Source organism: Wallemia mellicola, assembly GCF_000263375.1.
Source record: "Wallemia mellicola CBS 633.66 unplaced genomic scaffold WALSEscaffold_9, whole genome shotgun sequence".
Classification (NCBI taxonomy): domain Eukaryota; kingdom Fungi; phylum Basidiomycota; class Wallemiomycetes; order Wallemiales; family Wallemiaceae; genus Wallemia; species Wallemia mellicola.
Window position 1 is genome coordinate 215,543 of NW_006531966.1, and position 16,932 is coordinate 232,474.

At 41.4% G+C, this 16,932-nt stretch overlaps 10 protein-coding genes across 10 annotated transcripts; 4 read left to right on the forward strand and 6 right to left on the reverse strand.

Annotated features, from left to right (window-relative positions):
* Positions 1 to 194: 194 nt before the first annotated feature.
* WALSEDRAFT_60362 (CBS-domain-containing protein) lies at positions 195 to 2,407 on the reverse strand. Its single transcript, XM_006958285.1, has 6 exons — positions 2,241 to 2,407; positions 2,031 to 2,192; positions 1,785 to 1,984; positions 1,212 to 1,737; positions 438 to 1,163; positions 195 to 390 (listed from the first exon to the last, which is right to left on the reverse strand). Exons 1-4 carry the CDS (start codon positions 2,299 to 2,301, stop codon positions 1,228 to 1,230), a joined length of 933 nt encoding a protein of 310 aa, XP_006958347.1. The 5' UTR covers positions 2,302 to 2,407; the 3' UTR covers positions 195 to 390; positions 438 to 1,163; positions 1,212 to 1,227.
* A 75-nt stretch (positions 2,408 to 2,482) lies between these two features.
* WALSEDRAFT_60363 (F1 complex, OSCP/delta subunit of ATPase) lies at positions 2,483 to 3,281 on the reverse strand. Its single transcript, XM_006958286.1, has 3 exons — positions 3,199 to 3,281; positions 2,587 to 3,148; positions 2,483 to 2,536 (listed from the first exon to the last, which is right to left on the reverse strand). The coding sequence occupies exons 1-3, from the start codon at positions 3,256 to 3,258 to the stop codon at positions 2,526 to 2,528; spliced, it is 633 nt and encodes a 210-aa protein (XP_006958348.1). The 5' UTR covers positions 3,259 to 3,281; the 3' UTR covers positions 2,483 to 2,525.
* Positions 3,282 to 4,562: 1,281 nt separating this feature from the next.
* Wsmco1 (Cupredoxin) lies at positions 4,563 to 7,188 on the reverse strand. Its single transcript, XM_006958287.1, has 3 exons — positions 6,191 to 7,188; positions 5,047 to 6,145; positions 4,563 to 5,002 (listed from the first exon to the last, which is right to left on the reverse strand). The coding sequence occupies exons 1-3, from the start codon at positions 6,719 to 6,721 to the stop codon at positions 4,611 to 4,613; spliced, it is 2,022 nt and encodes a 673-aa protein (XP_006958349.1). The 5' UTR covers positions 6,722 to 7,188; the 3' UTR covers positions 4,563 to 4,610.
* Positions 7,189 to 7,303: 115 nt separating this feature from the next.
* On the forward strand, positions 7,304 to 9,195 carry WALSEDRAFT_18461 (hypothetical protein; the record flags this gene model as incomplete). Its single annotated transcript, XM_006958178.1, has 3 exons — positions 7,304 to 7,773; positions 7,818 to 8,983; positions 9,029 to 9,195. 3 exons carry the CDS (start codon positions 7,304 to 7,306, stop codon positions 9,193 to 9,195), a joined length of 1,803 nt encoding a protein of 600 aa, XP_006958240.1.
* On the reverse strand, positions 9,045 to 9,807 carry WALSEDRAFT_60364 (hypothetical protein). The gene is made up of 2 exons (XM_006958288.1): positions 9,689 to 9,807; positions 9,045 to 9,644 (listed from the first exon to the last, which is right to left on the reverse strand). Exon 2 carries the CDS (start codon positions 9,570 to 9,572, stop codon positions 9,396 to 9,398), a length of 177 nt encoding a protein of 58 aa, XP_006958350.1. The 5' UTR covers positions 9,573 to 9,644; positions 9,689 to 9,807; the 3' UTR covers positions 9,045 to 9,395.
* Positions 9,808 to 10,273: 466 nt separating this feature from the next.
* WALSEDRAFT_18480 (mitochondrial import inner membrane translocase subunit TIM17) lies at positions 10,274 to 10,781 on the forward strand (the record flags this gene model as incomplete). Its single annotated transcript, XM_006958179.1, has 2 exons — positions 10,274 to 10,589; positions 10,636 to 10,781. 2 exons carry the CDS (start codon positions 10,274 to 10,276, stop codon positions 10,779 to 10,781), a joined length of 462 nt encoding a protein of 153 aa, XP_006958241.1.
* A 702-nt stretch (positions 10,782 to 11,483) lies between these two features.
* WALSEDRAFT_38275 (hypothetical protein) lies at positions 11,484 to 15,385 on the reverse strand. The gene is made up of 10 exons (XM_006958289.1): positions 15,235 to 15,385; positions 14,850 to 15,185; positions 13,800 to 14,802; positions 13,380 to 13,752; positions 12,714 to 13,330; positions 12,607 to 12,669; positions 12,094 to 12,563; positions 11,847 to 12,051; positions 11,738 to 11,803; positions 11,484 to 11,692 (listed from the first exon to the last, which is right to left on the reverse strand). The coding sequence occupies exons 5-10, from the start codon at positions 12,846 to 12,848 to the stop codon at positions 11,525 to 11,527; spliced, it is 1,107 nt and encodes a 368-aa protein (XP_006958351.1). The 5' UTR covers positions 12,849 to 13,330; positions 13,380 to 13,752; positions 13,800 to 14,802; positions 14,850 to 15,185; positions 15,235 to 15,385; the 3' UTR covers positions 11,484 to 11,524.
* Positions 12,969 to 14,153, forward strand: WALSEDRAFT_28710 (anthranilate phosphoribosyltransferase; the record flags this gene model as incomplete). Its single annotated transcript, XM_006958290.1, has 3 exons — positions 12,969 to 13,331; positions 13,377 to 13,754; positions 13,803 to 14,153. The coding sequence occupies 3 exons, from the start codon at positions 12,969 to 12,971 to the stop codon at positions 14,151 to 14,153; spliced, it is 1,092 nt and encodes a 363-aa protein (XP_006958352.1).
* On the reverse strand, positions 14,207 to 15,394 carry WALSEDRAFT_64285 (DNase I-like protein; the record flags this gene model as incomplete). The annotated part of the gene is made up of 3 exons (XM_006958291.1): positions 14,207 to 14,802; positions 14,850 to 15,185; positions 15,235 to 15,394. 3 exons carry the CDS (start codon positions 15,392 to 15,394, stop codon positions 14,207 to 14,209), a joined length of 1,092 nt encoding a protein of 363 aa, XP_006958353.1.
* Positions 15,395 to 15,407: 13 nt separating this feature from the next.
* WALSEDRAFT_32554 (Tricarboxylate/iron carrier) lies at positions 15,408 to 16,913 on the forward strand. Its single transcript, XM_006958292.1, has 9 exons — positions 15,408 to 15,470; positions 15,521 to 15,727; positions 15,774 to 15,797; positions 15,844 to 15,902; positions 15,952 to 15,987; positions 16,034 to 16,067; positions 16,115 to 16,137; positions 16,181 to 16,342; positions 16,393 to 16,913. The coding sequence occupies exons 1-9, from the start codon at positions 15,440 to 15,442 to the stop codon at positions 16,858 to 16,860; spliced, it is 1,044 nt and encodes a 347-aa protein (XP_006958354.1). The 5' UTR covers positions 15,408 to 15,439; the 3' UTR covers positions 16,861 to 16,913.
* Positions 16,914 to 16,932: the final 19 nt, after the last annotated feature.

A 16,932-nucleotide genomic window follows, 5' to 3' on the forward strand; every position in this document is an offset into this window, starting at 1 on the left:
GGTCGAAACACCTGGCGACCAAGCTCAACCACGCGTATTAGCATGTGATGATTACAAAGTAAACAAATTCTTAGGTACATGGTTGAAACTTAAAGGGTTGATAACATTACCTGTTAAATTGTTACCTTTCTTGATATTACACACTTTGGATCCAATTCTCTTCTTACTTAACATCCTCACTTTGCCATTCCCAAGAGCTAATCCATCAAAGCAACACAAGTGGACTTTGGCTGATAGACTTCTCGCAAAGTCATGTGAACTCTCTGGATGGGGAAAAATCACCGACTCAGAAAAGAAAATGATCCTCAGCGCACTCAACAATTTCAGTGCACCAGGTGAAGAAGACTCACGTTCACCTTGCCCAGGTTTGAACGCGATGGCCAACCACGGTAAGTACGCTATTATCAAAAACATCCCTTGTAACAAAGCGATTAGGTTTCATCCCACGTCACGGTAAACACGTTTCTTTATCAGTTATCTGTTTAGCTATAAAGAAGACATACGATTTCGCACCAACATTCGCATACCAATTGACATCAGCAGCTGGATTCATTTCAAAATCTTCAGGAAATGGTAAAACATGGATAGACTTGAATGATATCGCAGCACCAAACGTCATTGAACATGACGCTTCACTTTTACGTCATGACCGTATATTCCAACCAAACCAAGGACCACCAGCAGTCGACCTCTGTGAACGTACATTACAATTTGCACATCCACCAAAGCAACCAGGTGCAAAGGGTAAAAAGGGTGTTGCATGCCTTAACACAGAATCAATGTCAAAAGCATTATTCGAACGTCGTTTGCTCTGCTCTTCAGATAATGATCCAAATCGTGAACAAAAAGTTAGAAACGGTCAATACTTCTTACCAGGAAAGCTCAAGATTTTCGGTGCAGGTAACTCAGCTATTCCACTCATTCTTTGGGATGGTAGAGAAGATTACCTTAGACCATTCTTCGTTGAAGAACGTCTTGCATACGACGAAGGTTGGCACCCATACACTCGTGAATCACCAGCGGGCTTCTTCGGTTTGAGTTTCTTATACTTCATGTGAGTAGTATATTTCAACTTTGGACATAATTTACTAAGACAACCACAGGCTTGTTTTCGCAAAAATTGAGCACGGTGTAGGAAGCATTTTCCCAAGAGACAAGAAGAACTAATTATTTACTGTCAAATATGACACTGCCCAAACTTAAAGTAATACCTTTCTTTTAATGTTATTATGATTCGTTAAATCCAATTACATGTTTTAATATATCTGATAAAGCGACTATGCCAACTAAAGCGCCCTTCTTCCTTATTGTACCATTAGGTAACTGCTTATCCTCATCCTCAACCATGACTAATCTATGAACTCGTCTTTTAGCAATCAAAGAGAAGACATTAGCGAGCGTTTCTTTCGGCGAACAAGTGATAACTCCAGGGAATTCAGGTGACCGTTGTGAGAGTGCCGAAGAAATTGTCAAATCTAATGACTGATATGAGCCCAATCTGACCAAAGTGATGACATCAACGGTTTCGTAGAGGTTAATGACAACACCCTCTTCATCAATGATCGGTACTGCTGAAATACCTTTGGCTGAGAATTGGTGTACTACATCAAAGACGGTTGTATCCATCGTAGCTGTTGAGACTGGTTCGAAGGAAGTATCCTGTATAGACTCAGCTGTTGCATAAGTTCCTATGTTTAATTCAAGAAGTGTCTTTTGTAAGCCGAGTGTTTCTTTACACTAAGAAGGTTCAGTTAGTTAGTATCTAAGTAGAATGGTAGACCAACATTGACAGCTATAAACTTAAGAACACGATATTGTGTGAGAACAGAAAGAACAACTTCTACGTCAGTTCTGTCGTCATGATCAATCAATGGTAATCTCCGTGCATGAGATGTCATGAGTATATGACACGCTTCAAGTAATGGCCGCATTGGATGAATGGAGTGTAAAGGAGGTGGTAGAACTTCAATGGCGGTTTCTATGTCTGCAAGTAATTATGAGCTTATATTCACGCCTTTATAAGCACTGACCTCGTAGGTTTCCCAAAGTAAGCTGTTCAACGTCGTCTGCAGCACCTTCATAAGAGTTTGTAGTTGAATAATAATATTGCATTAAGTGTACTAAATCAGATATAGTGAGCATTCCCGCGAACTTGCTTTCTACGGACGACCAAAGGGGGGCAGATACGACACCTGTATGACCGAATTAGGAGGTCTGATAGAATACAAAGATAAACTAACCATTCTGTACTAATGCGTTTAATGCTTTGATAACCTGCAATCTCGTATCGAATACAATCATTTTAGAAGAGACTGGCAGGATGGATAAACAATCCTTTGATTGTAAGAAAGTGCGTATAGCTTCTATAGATTTATCGTGGTCTACTGGGGATCTTTGTACCGTATTCCTACGGGGTCTACCTTGTATTGGGATGGCTGCAGCCATATTGATGATGACGATAGTGACTAAAAAGCAAACAAATGATTTTAAAAAAGAATTCATTTTTATTGACAATAATTTTCTACTTAGACGGATTCTGAAGTTATTGTTAGTTAATTCTACTGTAGGAAAACATTCAATACTCACGTCTGATAAGCTGGTTGAGCTTGTTGACTTTGCTGGCAACAGAAAGGTCAACGGTCTTCTCTCCGAATTCGACAACTAAACCACCCAAGAGTGATGGGTTTACTTTGTTGACAAACTTGATCTTCTTGCCGTCAGCTGGGATGCTTGAGCTCTTCAAGCTGGTTTCGAGGCGTTGTTGGAGCTTAGCATCCAATGGTTGAGCTGATTGTACGACGACTTCAACGTCACCATTGTGGGCGTTAATTAAACGCTCAAATTCCTCTAAAACCTTGCTGGTATCACCTAATCTGCCATTTTCGGAGAGCGCGACGAGGAGGTTCTTGGTGATGTCAGACTTAGCGCTGGCAGCCTTAACAGCCTCTTCAATACCCTTCTTACGTGCGTCAGAAGAGAGGGTTGGGTTGGTGATCAAATCGACTAAAGCCTCGTTCTTTGGGATAGCAGCCTTTAATCCAGCGAGATCTGATGAGACTTGGGTGAGAGTCTTTTGAGATTCCTTCAATGCTGCTGTGTATGCTGCAGTTGCGTACTTTCCAGGGAGTGAGTAGAGTGTAATTGGTGGCTTAAGAGATAAACGTTAATTTTAAATTTATTAAAATATTCTACACTCACGGTAACCTTAGCTTGGGTTGCGTAAGTTCTAAGGCCAGCTACAGCTCTGTTACTGAACATTTTGTGGTGATGGTCCAAGAGATGATATACCAGACAAAATAAGGAGATGAAAAATATCTATAAACTAATACACTTGTTTACTATCATTTATTTATTTATTCTTTATATTATTCCTCCTCCATTTCTCTCCTTCGCCTTTCCTCAATCGATCAAGTCCGAAGATGATTTTGCAGTCAAATAATAATTAACAACATGGTTTCGAAAGAGATTTATTTCATTTATGAGTACTGCTATTATATTATATACTTTTTTATTTTTTTTATTGGTACACTATCAACAAGTTGTTATACATACTATACTCATTCATAAGAGCGACACAAGGGAGCTGCATATGATTACTTAAATGTCCAGCTATCTACAAGTATAATTGCGTCTTTGTATTTGCGTATTCACTTTTTTGAGATATCCGAACTAACAAGGTTGAACCGAGATTGGCAGTTACATTTTCAGTGAAAACACACCTAAAACTTATTCATAGGTAAACACAAAGACTACTGATACATTAAGATATCTCGCTGTATAGGATTTAGACGTCATGGCGTTGCTATTGAGGCTTGATTCAAATAACATTTATGAGTGGTTGCTAGACAACATAAGCATATACGAGAAGGTATTTACTGTGTATTCGGGTCTGTTGAAATTGTCTTAATCGTTGTTACTTTCCAGTCTTTTGGGATAATCTAAAGTTGTAATTTATATACGCTATCGAATGATATCGTTTTCGCAGCTCTAGTTTACATACTAATATCTTTGATATCATTAGATAATGTGATTAACTAATATATGAGGTTTCGATAATTTCGGTAGGAAGATGTTGATCTAAATTAATAGGGCACCTTCCGAATATTCAAGGCCGAACTATGAGCCGTCATTTTATATAACATTCGCTTATATACTCTGGCGAAACGTGTGACTTTACCCGTAATTTCTTGCTTCAATTCCTGTTCAACCTGACAACACTATATGCAAATGAAATTTTTGGGATGTCTATCCATACTACACGGACAATCATCGAAAGTCGCATTTTTGGAATCTAAAAGTCTAAAAATGTGACCATCTTCCATTTTAATTCTCAATCCAAGCTTTTAAATAAATGCTAGACAGAGAGGTCACCATAGAATAAATAACGATCAGATCGACCGCTTTCATATAAGACCAAGTTGTATTTTTGTAGAAGTATAATTCTATCTGATTTCATAATGTTTATTACCCTTATTGGTGTGATTGTGTCACAAATCTAGATCTTTTCCCATTGTGAAATAAGACAAAATCAAACACGCATATTCGGTACTTATATAAAACCAGTTCATGTATTTTAAATGAATTACAGACAATTTGTAAATCTTAAACACTCAAGGAAGAAGGCCTTCTTCTAGTACCGGAATGGTAAGGTCATCAGGACCGAATGGAAGAGGAGTATGTGGTGCTTCTCCATTGGCTCTCAGCTTATAATACTCTGGCACTTTTGAGAAATCTTCAGGTCCTTGGGCGAGTGTATAAGCCATACCACCATTCTGATGGGCTAGAATGTGACAGTGTAGGAGAACAGCAGCTGATGTCTCACCTTTATAGCGGACCACAAACCAAGCTGTGTCGTTAGGAGGTGCAGCAAAAGTCAACCATCCGTCTCTGATAGGAGGAGAGTCCCATACGATAGGCAGTCCAGCTGATTCTGCTTCGGTGATAGATGAGTAGTTGAATGGACCAACGCCACCACCAAGAACCCAGACGTGTTCGAAATGTTCTTCAGATTTGTTAGTAAGCGTAAATCTAACTAGAGGAACTCACTATGCAGAGGATGTCTTGGTGATCCTGGTGCAGTTACGTGAACAATATCTACGACCGATTCTTTAGGATATTCTGCAATTGACTTGTTGAGCCCCAGATAGTACTCAGGGTGTATCAACACAGGAGCTTGGCTCGTTTCGAGGAGCGGATCATAAAACTGCTCTCCGATACTCCAGAATAATGTACCCGAAGCATTCAAATCGAGCCTTAAAAGTACATCAGCATCTTCGTATGCCTTTGGTACGAGCGAATTTGGCCAAGATCTAAGCGCAAGATTGTCCATAATACGCGTGTCATTCGAGACAGCATTACCAGCATAGTCTATAAATGGTATTGAATCTGGAAGTGCAGGTAAACCAGGTTGTTGGGTATAGCTCGTGGTTTCGAACTGGTCTAATCCATACTTGATGATTGCATAACCAGTTATGATCTGTGGATCCTGGTATGCAGCAACCCTCATGACATATTCACCAGGCTTGTCAAGTCTGAATGCAATACCCATTCTGTTAGATACACCAAGGATGAAAGCGTCGTTGACAAGTGGTTCATGGAAATTACCATCAGCTGCGAATGTGAACACCTCGTGCTCGTCAATTGATATGATCATATCCCAATGATCAGCATGATTGAGGAAGTGTATAACACCCCAGCCATTTTCGTAGTCAAACTCAAAGACTGGAGGCGCAGTATCAGTCTCGTTGCAAGTAAACCAGATATCATCATCGAAATTGGTAGTTGAGTTTGTTACTACATTTGGATTTAAGCAACCTTTGTCAGTAGTGGTGTTAGACAGTGTTAGGCTACGTAGGAAATCACTTCCTGGACAGTTTTGACGACCGATGTTATTGATAATGATAGCATCATAACATAAGAATCCAAAAGCCCAATTGAATTCAGATACTTTTCTCTCATTACTTGGCATTACGGTATAGTCACTCAAAGTAATAATAACCGGGTCATCATTCAAGGCTTCCAATGTAGATATCTCCTGACTGTCATTAGTGAGCAAGCTGAATGGTTTTGGTCTGTCTGGAGCTGGTCGAACATAAAATGGGAACACGATGCCGTCAGAATAGGTCTCACGTAGATGTGAATGAGCCTAATGAATTATCAGAGAGGTGTTATCATAGCAAGTAGTACTTACCCAGTATAGACCGTGTTGATCCATGATACGGGTTCTGTAAATGAAACGCTTGTTTTGTGGAATGACGGATTGCGTTACTCCTGGCACACCATCTGCCCAAGGAGAGAGTTGTTGGAGGAGGCCATGAAGATGGATCGTCGTTTCGGTGAAACTGTAATTGTCGATGATAAACTCGACCTCATCACCTTCATCTATGATAATTGGTGTGCCATACACTTGATCATTGATCTCATAATGAAAACGACTTGAGCCGTTGGTGAGTGACTTGCGACTCTCGGTGATGTTGATAGTGAATGTCTTCAAGGTTCCTCCCAGACCGTTGCCCTCTGGACTGGCGAAGATGTCGAACTTGTTGTGATAGCCATGATCGTCATGATAATCGTGGTGCTTGTGATCATACTCAACCTTCCAACTGTCACTGTCACTATGTTTTGGGTTTAAGTTCACATCTGTTTCGGTAGAGTCGAGGACAGCTGAAGCCAGAACTGAAGCACTAGCAATTGTAATACCCAAGAAATCTCTCATGAACATTTGAGGGGTAGAATGCGCGATGATTGTGGTAATAGAGGTAAGAGAAGGGCTTAAATATCCATGAATGAGCTATTTTCATCTGTTTGTGATATGTGCGCTATTAAAAAAGCACTCCGCTAAGGCAAACAGAATGATAATCTGAGATTTAGTACATTATTGCAACCTTAGCAACAACATATTAGCTCTCTTGCTTGCAAAATACTGTGTTTGTTCACTATCGATACCAGATGTGACGTGTAGTGATGGCGATCGGGCGACATCACAAATATAAACATTTAATACCAAAAGCATGCTACTTATATTAATACATCGATATGCCTCATCACATAATACTGCAAATATCTTGAGATATTGTCATATCTGGCTGTGGTTCCTATTTGTGAATGTTTGTAGTTGCTATCTAAGGATAATAAACAAATCTAAATATTCTATATATCAATATAGAGTAATCCTAATAATATTTCGACAATCTCTCATCATTTGTGTTGGTTGTCAACCGTCAAGATGCCTCAACAGCGAGTAGCTAGAAAATCACTCAGGCGTCCGACAACATTCTACGGTGGCAATGAAGATGTCCCTCCGATGCCACGCAAATCCCAGGATCTACCGGCTACCGCAATAATCGCAGCTGGAGGAGGGAAGCGTTACAAGCCAAAAGCACCGAATAAACACTCAGACAATGATCCACGCAAGTCGAGATTAGATGAGAAGTTGAAGAAAAGACTCTCAGTTAAGTACACATACCAACAACCAAGCGCACATGATGCACCACCAGTACCAACGCTACCGAAGACACACATACAGGATAAGCACACTTTACAGCCTGAGGATGTCAGAGAGAGTCTATTTGAAGATGGGGACGATCAGCGTGTCAGCAGCAGTCTTGATATCATCAACAGAGAGTGGCTACAACAGTCAGATTTCGACGCACAAGCATACGTTAGAACCCACCTGGCAAATGCCAATCCAACCGAAGTTGCGCACTTCAAACAAGCGCTCAATGAATCGATGCACTCTACGAATACTCAACTCGAACAAAGCGCATTCAAGAAGTGAGTGGTTACCGAACAATAGAAAGCATTGCTTACATTTACAGTTACTCTGACTTTATCTCTATCTCAAAAGAAATTGGTTCACTTGAAACAGAAGTTCTCGAATTGCGTGAATTGTTGAACGAATGGAGAAATCTCCCTGAGGCTTTCGGTATTGACGAAAATGCAGAGTCTGATATGGATAGAGTGAAAAGAAACAGATCATCAATAGCAGACCTTGCTGTTGTTTACAGAACACAACTTCAGACGCTGCATTCTACCGTGGAAGGCTCTCTTAAACATGTTCCACACGCACCAGGTAGACACATAGTAATGACTTCCGCAAAATTCGTTGAACTCAATGCCGCAACATACAGAATTGCACAATCTGTTGAAATTGTTCTCCTTAACGATACCCTTTTAATTGCAAGCAAGAGAAGACGCCAAGCTAGTCAAGGTCGTGAGAAATTAATTGCGGATAGAGCCTGGTCATTCTCTGATATTACTATCCAAGATGTTAGGGACTCGTCTAAAGTGAAAAATGCAATAAAAGTCAAACACAGTAAACAGTCATACGTGTATATGGCAGATTCACCTAATGACAAGTCTGTCCTTCTGAATGCCGTCAAGCGTGTCGTAGAGGAATATCAAGCGCAGATAAAACAACAGCACAATCAGGAGGGTGATCTATCGCCTAATTTCGTCCTGAGTCCGTCGATGGCATCTGTGGGTTCAGCTAGTTCGCCTATGAGAACACCTATCACGTCTTCCAACAAGTATTTACAGTGGATGGAAGATTACGTCGACGAACTATCAGTCAGTGTCGCATTAAACGATTATGGCACTGCCGTTGAACATATTGATAAGGGTCGCAAACTCTTGAGAAGTACAGATGGCCAAACTGAACGTGATACATTGCAAACTCAGATTACCCACCATAAGAAAATTCTTGTCAAGGACCTGCTACATGTTATAGAAGACTCCTCTAAAGTTAGAAAATCTGTGGTGATAGACACCGTGGCGTTACTCCATAGATTAGGCGAGACAAGCTTAGCTAAGGAGACTTACTTCAATAGTCGCAAAGAGCTCATAAGACGGAGATCCCGTCAGATGGTATTTGATGGTGATGTAGTGAACTACCTTGCAGAGTTAGCAGCTATTACATTCACCATAATCAAGCAATCAGCTGAGTGGTTCAGAGCAGCGTTCAACAGTACAAATAAAGCCAATGGTAAGTATGTGCTTCAGGATATATAAAAAACCAACGTGTCTTCAGGATTTGGATACTGGGCGTCTGAGCAAATCAAAACATTTGCAACGATGTTTAAACGACAAATTAGCGCATCATACCTCGACAAAGATGTCATAGAACGCGCTATTGAGATTACGAAAGAACAAGGATTAAAGGTAAGCCTTAGCAATATATCTCTGAACGCAGCCTGACCACTAGAAGATACTCAGAGGAGTCCAAACATCGACCGATTTATGTGCAATGTTAAGCAAAGAAATCGAAGAGCAAGTATCGCCGAGTTTGATGTAAGAGAAAGTAAATGTATGCTTAGATATGAATTTATTGAATATTGAAGCTCTGCGAAGGTATAAATAATATTAGTAATGCCTGCGTGATGTAATTTATGTGCTGTCTAATCAAAGTGTGAATAATGGCCTTTAATACCAAGTTTGCACTTTAAGCAATCTGCTCGTGGACCCATTGTAAACCTGACTTTACGCTGCTGTTGTTTAGCTCTCTTATCATTGTCAATTAGAGAGGTGGTGTCTCTCATTGTTGTATCGTGCATGTGTAGTGTTTCTGTTGCCATTATGATATCAGGTGTAGTGAGGGGTGCCTGTGGTGGGGCGACTTTATCCGTGTCTTCGTGTGTTCTACGCTTCTGTATACAGTTAGCTATACCTGCATTTTGCTATTTATACCCACTGTTCTTTGATTGTTTGGCTGTGATGTGCTCAGCTTACGTTTCTTTTTCGATACCGGTGAGGTTAGATAGTTAGAGTACGGGCTCTGTAGCGGTTTCGGCAGATCAATATCAATCTCCATACTGTTTAGGCATTCGAAGATGACGGTCGAGTGAGAAGAGATATGAGCTCAATTCAGCAGATATAAGAACAACTTATAGAAGTATATATAATTCTTGGAAGATGGTTAGGTAGGTGTATCTAGTTTATGCGTACTGCGTCTATTTTACCTACTTTTGCCATAACAACATACAGTCAATATAAGCAAAAGATAGATAGTTTGTAGTAAAGAAATATTTACATGATATGTTATGCAGACAAATACACCCTCTGATGTTCATCTCGTGTGCGAGGTTCAGCGAGATAGCAACAAACAGAGGCCTATCTAGAGTTTAAATGAGCTTGAGGATAGAAATATAGACCATTTATCTACTAATAGAACCTTATGTTCTCTTAAAATAGCTTGAATTCTACAAAGCCACACAAATTCTACCTTCTTCTCTCTTTATCGTCAACAGCCACCAGGGCAGGAAAAAAGAAAGGGAGAATGTCGTCAGATCACTCAAGAGATCCATGTCCATATGTTATTTTAAATGATTTCGGTGGTGCATTCGCTATGGGTGCACTCGGTGGTACAGTCTGGCACGGTATCAAGGGAGCAAGGAATAGTCCACGTGGTGAACGTCTTCCAGGTAGTTTAGCAGCTATAAAAGCAAGAGCACCTGTTTTGGGTGGTAACTTTGGTGTATGGGGTGGTATGTTTTCCTCATTTGACTGTGCAGTCAAGGGAATTAGACAGAAGGAGGACAGTTGGAATGCTATAATCTCCGGTTTCTTCACAGGTGGTTGTTTGGCTATAAGAGGTGCGTTTTGATCGTTTTTATGACGCAGACGTTTAACACACCACAGGTGGTCCAAAGGCTGCTTTCGGTGGTGCTGTCGGATGTGGTATTTTGCTTGGTGTATTCGAAGGTGTTGGTGTACTCCTTAACAAGGCAATGAGCGATATGGGTAAACCTCAGATGCCAGCTCGTATGTCTTCTCTTCTCGTTTAATAACAGTTTCTAACAAGCAACAGCGGCACCTGAACAAGCGCCAGCCGTGATTTCACATTAAAATGTTAGCCTCAATCCACTTGCATAGATTTGACTCCTTACCCCTCCTCAACTTTTCCCTTAATCATATCTTATCTACATAAATACAAATTTATTCATCAAGACGGTTATTTTGCGTATTGAATAATTTGCCACGTAAGTTTGGTACCCCACTATATCATTTTGCATCTGTTGCTTTGTCCCGTGTGTTACCGACACTCATCCTTGCATTTTCCTTCTGAAATTGATCGCCTCTTTCTCAACTTTTGAGTCATAACCGTCGGTGCATCAATGGTGGCTTCTTATTCGATAGTTACTCATGATAGTATGGTTTGGCTCCGTTTTGGTGTTGTCGGTCTTGGAAATTGCGATACGCGATAAGAATGAGGATTTCTTCGTGTAATAAAATTATATTACTGTTGTTTAACATCAGTGGAGGTTTATCAACCACTTTGTTCTTGCATACAAGGGTGTCTGATTTCCTTAGTCACGAAGACGAATCGACGGTTTGTTTATTTAGAGGTCTAGGGAATTGTAATCTGGCTCCAACCAGATAAGACATGATCCTAAGACTAGTCACTCAATGAAACTGTCATTGTATTGCTCATAAAGAACACTTCTCTGTCGAGAAGGTGGATGTCCTAATCGAAGCTTATAAACTCATTGAAATATTATTATATGATACATTATAGACAATATATTCGTTAATCATCTTTCTCTAGCCATTTACCAAATTCGTTAAGTCTTTGTTCTTCATCTTGATCTGTTGTCTCAGCGTACTTGTTTGCAGTTTGGCTAGACTTGAAGCTCTCCTTGCCATCATAAAGGTAGCTGACTACTCTCCTACCACCAAAGAACCTGCCTTCGTATTTCTACAAACATGTTAATGGGTTTATAGAATTGCTTGAAAGACTCACAAGAACACACGCTTGTGCGGCGATATGATCAGAGAATTTGACAGTCATCACGCCTTCAGGTTCGGCCTAGTTTTGTAAGAACAGCACTGCCATAGGGATGCCAACTCACATCATAGAGTACGACATTCGTAACTTGACCAATCTGCTCAGCATCTTCACGGACATCCTCCTTCAAATCCAACAACAACGTTGGATCCTCTTTAAGCTCATCTAGTGAGAACATGTGCTTCAAAACGACAACCCTTGATGTTACTTTAGATGGCAATTTGTCCGCCAAACCAGATTCATCTTCTGAATCCCAATCATTGAGCTTCCTAGGAGCTGTTAGGGATTTCAGGTTACATTCATCGACCTACTCATCAAGCTTCCTAAATTTAGACTGCTTCTTTCTCTTCTCATCTTCTGTCAATGGCTTGTGTTTCGATTGCTTAGTTTGTTCGTTTGCTGTATCCGCCTTAAAGTCAGCTACTGAGACCCTGATAGAGCTACCATCCCCATATCTAAGCTCTGTGTCATCTAGAAGCTGTATAGCTAGACTGACGCTCGCTTCTTTGTAGTAAACAACCAAAGCCTCGCCTTTGAAATTACCCTGGTCGTCCCTGTATAGCTTCACCTTGGGTCCACCTTCGTCGTTAGGCAGGAGTACTCCACATTTACCAAACACTTCTGCAATTTCGTCGATACTAACATCTGGGGGTAAACCAGTAACGAAGACGGCGGTCTTTGGGGGCGGACCTTTCTGCTTCTTATTCTCAGTATTTGTATTATTAGATGTATAGTCCTTGCGCTTCTTCTCCTGACGTCTGGCTATAACGTCCGCTGGTGTCTTCTATCGTCAGATAATAAAGACGTCATAAAAAGCGACATACACTCTCATCTACACCTTGGATAGAGTAGGTAGCTTGCTGAGCTTTCATGTCATCAATACCGACCTATTCAGGTCGTTAGAATAGCCAAATAGTATAGAATGACATACTAGACTTATAAAGCGCCTAGATCTGCTATCCCACTCAAGTTCATTGCCATTATCGTCCTCTAAAACCCAATTCTGCTTTGATTTGTCAAAACTAACGCGTGGATCATTCGCAAAATCCTTCGTTGGATCATCCATTTTGGTTGTCAACTAGAGAAAGGCATTTTAACTGAAATTGTTTATATTCTGTGTTTCGTTGGCTGACTCAGATTTCTGACTAGTTTTCAACTTCTTCCTTCTTCCTTATCAACTTTCACAATGGACGCACTCACACCAGATACTTTCAAGCCAATATTAAAGAAGCTGACGACAGACGCTGATAGCTTCAGTGAAGACGATATGCGTGCTGCATTTGAACACATCGTTAGACCGGAATCGCACACAGCTGCACAAATATCTGCATTCTTAACAGCATTGAAATTAACGCAATATGACTCAAAGTCAGCATATATAGCTGCTGCAGCTACAGTCATGCGTAGTCACTCCGTACAAATTGATGGTTTATCGTCCGTTAGTCCAACTTGTGATATTGTCGGTACAGGAGGAGATGGTCTGGATACATTCAACGTATCGACGAGTGCGGCTGTTGTAGCAGCAGGTGCTGGTGCGACTGTCACAAAAGTGCGTATCATTCCCTATTCACTCTCCGTCTAACGAAGAAGACAGCATGGCGCACGCTCAGCTTCTTCTGCATCAGGTTCAGCGGATTTATTGCTGTCACTTGGTTGTTCGCTCTCTATCGAGCCTTCCCGCTTACCTTCAATACTCTCAGAGAGCAAGTTTGCTTTCCTTTTCGCATCGAATTATCACCCTGCGATGGCACACGTTGCACCTCTACGCCGTGAAATTGGCTTCCCTACTATTTTCAACTTCCTTGGTCCTTTGATGAACCCAGCAAAACCAGCGCGTATGGTCGTCGGTGTTGCGAAAAGGGAACTTGCGACAGTCTTCGTCGACGCACTAAACAGACTCGGCGTAGAGCGCGCCATGGTAGTCCGTGGTAAGGAGGGTATGGATGAGATTAGTCCCGAGGGCGAAACAGAGGTGCGTTTTTTGCAATTTTTCACAATCTCATCCACTTACATAACATAGATTTGGGAATTAGAAAACGGAAATGTTAAGGAATACACAGTTTCACCAGCTAGCTTTGGTTTGCGACCACATCCATTATCAGCCGTCAAGAGCGGTACTCCATCCAACAATGCCAATATCTTCAGAGCGATCTTGTCAGCGTCAACACCATCATTTGACGATATACCTAAGGGTGTCGAGATTGCCGCATTGAAGGACTGGATATTGATGAATGCTAGTGCACTCTTGGTGGTTTCGGGACAAGCTAGCAACTTTGGACAAGGTGTCGTAAAAGCAAGGGACAGTATTGAGAGCCTCAAGGCTAAGGCCGCTCTTGACGCATTTAAGCAAGCAGGTCAGGAAGTTAACTAATGTATAGAAGTTGTGTAGATAGATACATGCCAAACATAGAACATCATAATTGATTAGTGTACAAGGTAGTAACTGAGGAATAGCACTGCGAGAGTGATAATGCTTCCGCGCAGACTATCCCCATAACCCAACGTATATAAGCTAGCCCAAGCATAACCGACTGACCTGTCAGCAAATAAACCGAGATAAGCTTTATACTCTGCTTGAGGATCGAAATCCACGTTGGTTTTGATAGACAGCGCCGACTTGCTGTCATCATCTAGACTAACTATTGCTGTCACTGGTTTATGATCGCTGATCGTGATGTTAGGGAATGAATCATAGAACAATGTCTTGGAAGCGGTACTTGAAGAAGCATAGAGAACTCTATCTGTCCAACTTGGTGTTCGCTTATTGTTTACACCATCGACTGTACCAACGTGATACTTGTAGGTTGGAAGGAAAGAAAAGAATTCACCCTCTTGCAATCCAATCATGGTATTACCTTTCTGCATTTCTTGAGTAAGCTGGTCATCGTTCGAGAGTTTATCCAAGTCGACTATCTTCTGATCTGGATTGGCCTTTAGACGGTAGTTCAAATCACCGAAGACAAACAAATGGTTGGTATCGTAAATAGACGGTGAGAGACGACTAACTAGCGTCCTATAATCTATTCAAAAGTTAGGGATTATGCAGGCCTTACGAATACGCACACACCTTGGTTGCGTCTCTCGAGGAACTCATCGTGTGCTGCCAAATGAGCGTTTACGAACGTGTAGACCTCACCATTGGTCAATGTAAGACGTGTGGACACCGCGCCCTTGTTAGACATGATGTTCCCAACACCAAAGCCGACGCTAGATGTCGTAGTACCTTCAATAGACGGCAAGATCTTAGGACGAGCATATATGAGTAGCGTGAGGTTAGAGAATGCGGCCTGTGATACTGAAGAGTATATCGGATCGATGCTGCTTGAATCAGTGTATTTCGATAAAGTTCTGTGTATAGTTGAGGATGTCTGTCTTAGGTTGTCGGTTGTGTTGAAGTTGCTAACTTTAGAGTTGCTCTAAGCGGAATTCTAGAGGTAGATTTACTAACTCACGCGCTTGGTGTAATTGGAGTGATTCCTGAGTACCGACTACCAAAATGTCAGGCAAATCAGCTGGATCTGAGCGAGGCAGCAACCATTGTGATATATCACCAGGTTTAACGCTAGCTAGAGATTTTTGATTGAGATTGAACGTCGAAACTTGAATTTTCATCCGGAATCGACTTGAGAGATTACAATCAGAGTGATAAAGGCTGATATGCAGAATTTAGACAATTTCGTGGATATTGGTGAGATATTTTATAATACACACGCTGTCCTATGCTTAAGATCAGACTAGCTCAGCCGAGATACGACCAGAGTACATACCTCGGTCGTGTACGTCACTTCATCGCTGCTGTGTCCCCTTTGACGCTCTTTGCATCATCTGAGCGCCTAGCAGAAGCTCAGAAGGAGGTATACTCTGTACAAGAGCGCATAAAGAAGTCACCTGACGGTGTGTTTGTCACTCCAGAGGATGCACACAAGTTTTGGAAGAACAAGCAGCGTGAGTACTCGTGCGGCATTTTCATGAGATGCTTACAGTCCCTTAGTCGTTGATTCTTCTATACACCCTGGTATGTCGGCAGCAGCACACATGACTCAACTCATACAGTCGAATAGACACTGGCGAACCAATTGTTCTGCCGTTTAGAATGTCAGCATTCATGCCAACCAACTTGGTTAGTATTGCTGTGTATTCCCTATCAAACAAGCTCAAACAACCTGCAGATCATTATCGGTGGTATGCTTGCACCAAATCCATCTGTGAGGACACTAGACTATCACTCTACCAAATCTTATCGTTTTGCAGCTCGGTTCTGTGATCTTCTGGCAATGGATGAATCGTGAGTCAATCCCGACTGATAGCCGAATTGTAAACTGACGGATAAAGAATCGCTTAACGTTTGCGTTAACGTAGGTAATATAAGGTTGTTTCACGTTATCTGACATCCCACAGTCAGCCAACGCTAACAAATCAACTCCATTGAGTACCAAAGAATTGGCTTTGTCATACGTCGCAGCTACCGCATCTTCAGTCGGTATTGCTGTCAGCTTGACAAAGGGTGTACCAAAACTGAATGTATCAGCAGCAACTAAGGTATCTCTCGGAAGGATGGTAGTAAGTGTTTTTAGAGCGTTTTCATGAGTTCACAACTAACAAACATACAGCCATTTGCATCAGTCGTTACAGCAGGTTGCGTGAACATCGCTGCTATGAGATATAAGGAAATGCGCGATGGTATACAAGTAACAACGAGTGAAATTGACGGAAAACCAGTCAAGGATGAAGAGAAGATCAACCTTGACCAGCCATCACGCGTAGCAGGTACGGTAGCAGTTGCACAAACCGCAGCTAGTAGAGTATTTACCAACATCCCAACACTGATCTTTGTCCCACTCATCCAAGCTGCATTGACAAAGAAGGGTGTTTTCAAGGGCAAGCGTGGCCCAATGCTTGAGCGTATCGTATCCCTTGGATTGGCAGGTACATCTATGATCATTTTCCTTCCTCCAGCTATTGCCGTCTTCCCTCAAAAGGCTGCTTTGGACACTGAGACAGTCTTCGGTAGGGATCAGGACATCAGGGACGACAAAGGAAGGAAAGTAACGAGAGTTGAATTTAATAGAGGTCTCTAGATGTGTTTAGTTTAAAAATATTAAATGTAGTTGAAAATTAAATAGATTTCTATCCTTATCATATTACGATCA